This window comes from Triticum aestivum, chromosome 4A (assembly GCF_018294505.1).
Source record: "Triticum aestivum cultivar Chinese Spring chromosome 4A, IWGSC CS RefSeq v2.1, whole genome shotgun sequence".
NCBI classification, from domain to species: domain Eukaryota; kingdom Viridiplantae; phylum Streptophyta; class Magnoliopsida; order Poales; family Poaceae; genus Triticum; species Triticum aestivum.
The window spans coordinates 466414431-466421919 of NC_057803.1; the positions used below are offsets into that span (position 1 = coordinate 466414431).

General features: G+C 46.6%; 1 protein-coding gene across 2 annotated transcripts; it reads left to right on the forward strand.

Moving 5' to 3' along the window:
- The first annotated feature begins 2025 nt into the window (after window positions 1-2025).
- On the forward strand, window positions 2026-5603 carry LOC123086401 (uncharacterized). Of its 2 annotated transcripts, XM_044508165.1 has the most exons (3): window positions 2026-2485; window positions 2908-4498; window positions 4568-5603. In XM_044508165.1, the coding sequence occupies exons 2-3, from the start codon at window positions 2944-2946 to the stop codon at window positions 5257-5259; spliced, it is 2247 nt and encodes a 748-aa protein (XP_044364100.1). In that variant the 5' UTR covers window positions 2026-2485; window positions 2908-2943; the 3' UTR covers window positions 5260-5603. The 2 variants fall into 2 exon arrangements, with proteins under 2 accessions (XP_044364100.1, XP_044364099.1); XM_044508164.1 differs by having other exon boundaries at window positions 2028-2485; window positions 2908-5603.
- Window positions 5604-7489: the final 1886 nt, after the last annotated feature.

The following is a 7489-nucleotide window of genomic DNA, read 5'->3' on the forward strand; positions in this document are numbered from 1 at the left end:
AATCACCAACGGCTGTTGGCTCGCCCTTCACATAGCAGATGATATTTTTGGAGGCAAGCGCACGTACTGTTTGCGTAATCTTTTCCCCGGCACAACCGTTCCACTTCCTGGGTTTGGCTCTATAATCGGCCATGTAGTTGTTCCGCTCGGGCCGGATCGCCATCACTATTGAACTGTTCCAAATCCACAAGGTACTTATGCTGCCGGCTTGAGCTGACTTGAAAGTCGGGCGCTTAGAAGCCCAAGCCACGAGCAAAGTCGTATGCTCGCATCTTTGACACCGCGTTCCTTGGAGATAGCCACTATGGGTCATTGAAAGCGAGGGTCTCTTCATGTTAGATCCAAGTGAGGAAGACGACGAAAGTCCTGCAGTTGTGAATGTTAAGCATGTAATCAGAACCCAAGAAGCCATGATGAAGATGAGGGTGATGACGTTGATGTGTCAAGCAATGATGATGACAACGCCGATTCTAGCAGCGATGATGTTGTTGTTCATGATGACAAGGATGATGATGATGAGGAGGACGGTGATGACTACGGCGAAGAAGTGTCAAGTAATGGGGACGACGTCAGCGGTAATCTAATAATATTGAGTAGCAGGGATGAGGAAGATTTGAAGCATGTGAAGGCAGAGGACGACACATTCAATGGTGATGGCATCACGCCAGACAACGTCAACATAGTGACGGACGAGGAGGTACCACATGAGCCTAAATATTGCATCTCTAGCGAATGACACCTCCTTGAGCCAAGCGATAAGTTGTTGATGGTGAGGTAGCATCGACAAGATCCATCATATTCCTGCTCCTACAATCTCAAGGTTGAAGTTCTCAAGGCAGACATGGATATAAGTGTGTGGGTTCCGGTCACCGTCGATGTGATAGACTCTGGTCGGGTGTTGTTCAGTAGTTAGCACTTTTGCAAGTCAGTTTCCACCCATGGAGAGGCTGATCGGCATTTGACCTTCTACTTTGTCGATGAATATGACAAGATCGATCGGAGACGTAAACTATGGTATGAAATCCTCGCGATAAAGTCTATGTGTTTTTTCCCTCGACAATTAGTGGTTTTTAACAACCATCTAAGATGTTTTCGTGTGTTCTTTTATAATCTTCATTTTTCTCAAACACAAGCACTTAAACATGTAGCTTTATTTGGTGTGCTCATAATGTGAGAATTCAAAAAGGTGATATCCAGGACAATATGTCCTGAATACAGAAACTCAAAACAGCCCCCGAGCTCATATAGTCTCTTTATCTGTGCCATCCAGTCGAGTTGAGATGGGTGAGATGGCAGCATATTGAAGACCGTATATGTACTTTTTTCTTCTTTTCTACCTTTTTAGAACCATAAATGCTACTCCCTCCTTTCACTATTATAAGACATTTTGAATATTTCAATATGGACTACATACGGATTAAAATGAATGAACAAACACATTAAAATGCGTCTATATAAATGCAATTCGGAAAGAAGTTAGAACATCTTATGATGGTGAACGGAGCGAGTACAACACAAAGCCTCACCTAAGAAGATGTCCTCTCCCTTAAGCGATGTTTTTCGTATCAATTTTTAGTTGTTCGCACACCAACAGCTAAACCTTGCTCCTGTTGGTGCTTTTTCATTTAACGCGAAATTAACACCGCTTAAGCATAGTTACCACTGATTCAACGATAAGCAATACTAGTCACAGTCTGCAGCCTGGTTCTAGTGTCAAGGCATGTTGAAAGTCGTGGCTGTCCAGTCAAACATTTTTACTGTAGACAAAAATTACAGTTTCATCATGAACAGTTACATACGTTCTACAGTAGGACAGAACATGGGATGAAATGGGCTTGAGCTGTTGAGGCCCCTCTCTTGTCTGGCTTTCCTTCTTGTTTATCATTCCTGGTTGTCAATCTAGCCAGCATCCAGTCATAGAGATGCCCCACACCAAAAAAAGTGGAGCACATGAATGATGATGCTCCATGATCATCATAGTAGTAGTAGTACCCTACGCATGGGAAGAAGAGGTTAATGACAAGGGCAGAGTTCAGCGCGTTCTGCACACTCTGTATCTGCAAAATTCAGTCACTAGTAGAATCCAGAAATCCAAATGGCACATTTGACCTGGTTTATTTTTTCTTGGAAAAAGAATGCAATAACAGTCTTCCGAGCCAATGATCTGCATGGTGAGATAAAGACGCAACCATAATCTGCACGAACTCAGGGCAGGTGAGAGAGAAGATGCGCGGCGCTGTTTTGAAGGAGGAAATAATGAGGTGAGGTGAGCACGACAGCTAAAGAAAAAGTCGACCAAAGCAAAGAATCCTAAGGAAAAAAGGGCAGGGAGGCAGGCAGAGGCAGAGCAGCGCCCTGTCTCCTGTCTCCATCCTTCGGGTTTCGTTCCTGGCTTTCCCCTTCCACCCTACCTTCACCTGCTTCAGGCAGCCGAGGGTTCCGGACTTTCGTGTTCTTGTCGCCGCCGCCGCCGCCGCCGTCGAAGGTGTGTGCTTCTTGCCGAGCTCTGCTGCTGATATGTTCTTGGGCCAAAGTGCCATTGCTTTTGCTTCCCCTAGTTTGATCTGCCCGTCCAATTTTCTCAACCCTGCTAGATTCCATTTGCCGTTTTTTTTCCTGTCTCTCTTTTGCGGCTGATATCAGGCGCTTATAACTGAAAATTAATAGTGGATTCAGAAATGCCTGACCAAATTAGTACCACCTGTTGAATTCTACGGGACTAGGGATGAAGTGTTTGTTGCGCTAAACGTGTTGCTTTTACTGATCTGTTCCTAAAATAATGCTCGCATGGTCACCTTATTTGCGCATTTTGATTCGCCTTTACACGATTCGACTAGCTCGCTCGTCTGAATCATCACCAATGGTACAATAGAAATAACCCGCTTCTCTCATTCCTTTTGTTACCAGGTCAGCTCTCGGTGCTAAATCCAAGGAGAGAAAATTATGGCTTTTGATACGAACAATCTCGTGCTGCGCATCAGGAGACTAGTGCGTTCCTCCATCAGACTTGGGTATCATTCTGCTTGCCGACACCCTGAAGCGCTCGGCGCCGGCATAGCGTTGTTGTTTCTTCATGCTCTGTGTCCTCCTCTGTTCGCCTTTGTGCTGTCTTCCTCTCCGGTCATCGTTTTAACCGCGCTTCTTCTCGGAGCGCTTTTGAGTTACGGTGAAGCTGCTGTGCCCTTGGATGGAGAGGAGACACTGGAGGAGCATGAATCTCTGTCCCTTAAATCCAACATTCATGTTAGCGGCTGTTCAGACAAAGAGGTTGAGAATATTGCTGTCGAGGTTCAGTTGGAGAAGAGAACTGAGACTGACAGCTGTGAAGTAGTACATGTCAGGGAGAGAGCTTCCGATGATTGTATGCACGACGCTCTGTGCGAAGACAAAAATGTCACATACATTGCCTCTGATGCTGCTGTTCTTAGTGAAGCATATGTTGAGGAGGAAACAACTCCCAGTGATAATTTGCATGATACTCACTGTGAAGAGAAAAGGGTCACATTTGTGGCAGATGATACTGTTCCAAGTGCAGAGCCTTGTAACCATCCTGAGATCAATGGCACCATGGAATGCGAAGAGCGCGCCAAGGAAATCAGAGAGAAGGCCGAGCTGCAAGAGCCTGAAAGCACCTGTACTGGAAGCTGTAACGACGGTGTACACTATCAGTATCAGTTTGGTGAATTCATGAGATCATGTTGGCAACCTGTTATGAGGCAGGATCTTCCTTACTGTGGCTCTGAATCTGATCTTACTGATGAGAGCTCTTCTCCTGACGCGTCAATGACCGACATTATCCCAATGCTTGAGGACCTGCACCCACTGATAAATTTAGGGACTGGTCAGCTTTCCTTGGCCTCCAGAGAGAACTTGAATTCCTCATCAGATGAAAATGAATATGACCTTGAGGAGGCGGAGGAGCAGGACGACAGCGTTAGCTCAGATGATGATGAAGGAGCGGAACGGCAGCAAGATAACGGAGTTAATTGGAAGGATGTTGTTCAGCTAAATTGTTTGGATATGGAGCAAAATGATAAATTGGGGAATCTGGTGGAGCTTCAAAGAGCAAAGAACATGCTCAAGTTTGAGCTTGACATGAGGTCAATTGACCTGCAAGCTGCTGACGCAACTCGGAAGCTGAAGGATGCATCAAGATTCCGTGTTCAGGTCCCTTCCATTTGCACACCAAGGCATAACCCATTCAACCCTTCAAGAGATTCTGAGGAATCGATAGAGTTGCCGCAGATTCCTGGCTCAGCACCATCAGTTCTCCTTCGACGGCGAAACCTATTTGATCTTCCGTTCGACCGAGTCGTGCACCAGCACAGTCGATTTCAGGAAACTTGGACTCCTCGCTCGCACTTTCCATCAGCGCAAGCACAAAACACGAAGTACAGGAACTCTTTTGGACAAAATCACTCTACTTATCTGCCATGTCACAATGGTGAGATGGGCGATAGTCACTCGGACGGCGATGCTGAGCAAGAAGAGAGCAATGGTAAGCTATTTGGTTTGCTGGAAGCACATTTAGGCGAAGAGATGAAAATACTAAGTGCCGCAATTTCAGACGTGGGCGTGCTGGGAGAGGTAAATCAAGAAACAGACGAAGGAAACAGAAACGCTAATGCCAGAGATGATGCAGCCTCATTACCCGGAGCACATGGTTCTGAACCGCACGGTGTGGAAGCAGACTCCATGAGTGAAATGAACTCACTGTTCAGGTGCCGTATGGAGGAGGTGCTGGTGCAGTCCGTTTCAGAGGGCAGTGTCTGTCAGCCCTTGGGAGTCAAGCCTGAAGCTATACCGAGTGCCCCATTATCTTCGGACTCGTGGATGCATGCCAACAAAGCGAGTTCGATCGAGGAATTGAATTTTCAGCTCCTGACAGCCGATGAAGCAGCACCGACGACCTGTGCTGCCTCTGGGCTCAATGGCCACAGTGAGTCGATTCGAGACCAATCGAGCGAAGCATTGCCTGTGGTATACGAGCAGAGTTCAGAGCTGTCAACCGCAGGAGAGCAGCAGACTGCAGGTATGTCTGAACCAAATGAGACATTGGCTACTTATTCTGACGAGCTTCCTGTCGTAGAAGTTGTCAATGTCTCGGTCGAGGAGATGAACTCGCTGTTCGAGCAACTTGAAGAAGAGGCGCAGCCGAGCAATGGTCGTAGCAAAATGGACATTCCTCAAGATGGATTGTGTCAAGTGGAGGTCGATCTAGTGGAGCTTTCTCTAGATCGCGGGTTGTCGGCGCCGTAACTCTGGATGATGCATCTGACGGCTATAAAGTTGTGCTGAAGCTACTGCTGTTGTAGAGATGCCAATGAAGGTGTGTGAGGTTTGCGTGACAGGATTCAGCCATTCGTTTTCGGCTACTTGTAGAAAAACATATAGTATGTGTTTTGTAGAGGTTTCAAAAGGCTTTGATTTGAGATGCTGCATTGAGACAAGTCACTAAGGGTTTCAGAAATATTTGGAGAACGATGGATGTACATGGCTATGTTCTTTCTGTTTATATGGTTCTTTCTTTCTACTGTTTATTTTTTGTATAACTCTAACTGTCAGTTTGTAGTAATGTCATGTACTCCCTCTTTTTTTTCTTTTTTCTTTTTTGCGGCTGTAAACAATGTAGTATTGCTCAAGTCACTTGGCCATTACAATCAGCTTGAGCAAGCTCTAAAGAAACTGGGGGACCCGAACCAACCCAAGTCATAGTTCTGCCCTCGGTTGTCGCGAACTTAGCTAAACTATTGTTAACCTTATTTTGAGTACGGCTAACACGAGTAATACAAATTTCATGAAGATACATAAGGTGCTTGACCTCTGTAACAATAGAGGAGTGAATCGATCTATCTAGTTCCTGTGACTGAACTAACTTGACTACAATGATGGAATCCATCTCAACAATATTCAGTTTAACACACGGCATGAAAAATGAGAAACCACCCATACAAACACAGAGTTTCGCTTCCAAAGGGTAATGGCATGAAAAAAGCTCTCTGCAGGCCGGATCGTTCACGTGGAGGATAGAGCGAGGGGGCATGACCACCATCTGTTGCTCGTACTCCTTGTTGAACATGTGCACATGTAGGTAGGTCTGGATTTTGTATGCCGCACACATAGTGTCTCTCTCCCTCCGTATTTACTTGTATCTTGGGAGACAAAATACCGGTCGCACCTCTTGTATCTATATATATGTGTCTAGTGCACGATCAATCAATTATCGATGCACCAAATCATTCTTTACACTCCTCGCCAGTCACAGCGTAGACCACGTGATGTAGGATGGAACCATAGTTCATGATCTTTTTATAAATGGAGAGGGGAAAGGGGAAGAACAATAAGAACACAAAAAGAAAATCACTCAAACAAACTCAAATCACACACCCAATAAAATAGCATACATGAGATCCACAAATATAATATGAACAATTAAGGAAACATAGCACAAAGGTAAGGTTCTCTCAAATCCAAAGGAGATGAGGCCTTGATAATCTAGGTAGATCCTTCTTCCTTAGGAGCTTTTGATGATCATATGATGGGGATCCTTCTTCAGAGTTTTTCTTTCTCATGTAATAAGGTTGATGACCACACCTGTGAGGCTTGCCATCTTGGCAAGCACGTTCGTCTTCCCTTTAGCGAGTCTACAAACATTTCCACCTTCCCGTTTCAGTTATTGCATAGTGATGTTTGGACGTCCCCGGTTGCGAGCAACGCGGGTTATCTATACTATTTGATGACATTGGACGATTTTACTCATTATGTGTGGACATTTCCTCTTCGTCGCAACTCCGACGCTCTTGCCACACTCACAGTTTTTTATTCATATGTCACCACACAGTTCGGTCGTCCTATTCTCGCCTTGCAAACTGACAACGGCAAGGAGTTTGATAACGTCGCCGTCCGCAATCTTCTTGCGTCGCACGGCAACATTTTTCGCCTCACTTGTCCCTACACGTCACAGCAGAATGGTCGCGCCGAGCGCGTCATTCGCACCCTTAATGACTGTGTCCGCACGTTGCTCTTCCACTCCTACGTGCCTCCTCGGTTCTGGCGAAACGCGCTCGCGACCACCAGCCTTCTCATTAACATCCGCCCGTGTCGTTCGCGCTGGAACTACACTCCTCACCAGCTCCTCTTCGGTGCGGTTCCATCTTATGATGGTCTTCGCATTTTCGGGTGTCTCTGTTATTCTAGCACCGCGTTCACTGCTCCTCACAAACTCGCTCCCCGGTCGCTTCCATGCATCTTTCTTGGTTATCCTCCCAACACAAAAGGTTACCGGTGCTATGATCTAGTGTCCCACCGCGTTTTCACTTCGCGGCATGTGTACTTTGATGAGCCGGTGTTCCCGTTTCAGTAGGTGCCGTCACCCTCGGCGTCTCCCGCGGCGCGGTTCGCCCCTTCCTCCTCCTCTGGCGAACCGCCCAGCCGCGCACTGGGCTCGGCCCTGCCCGCGCTCCCCGCGCCAGCGGCCCCCGTCGCCGTG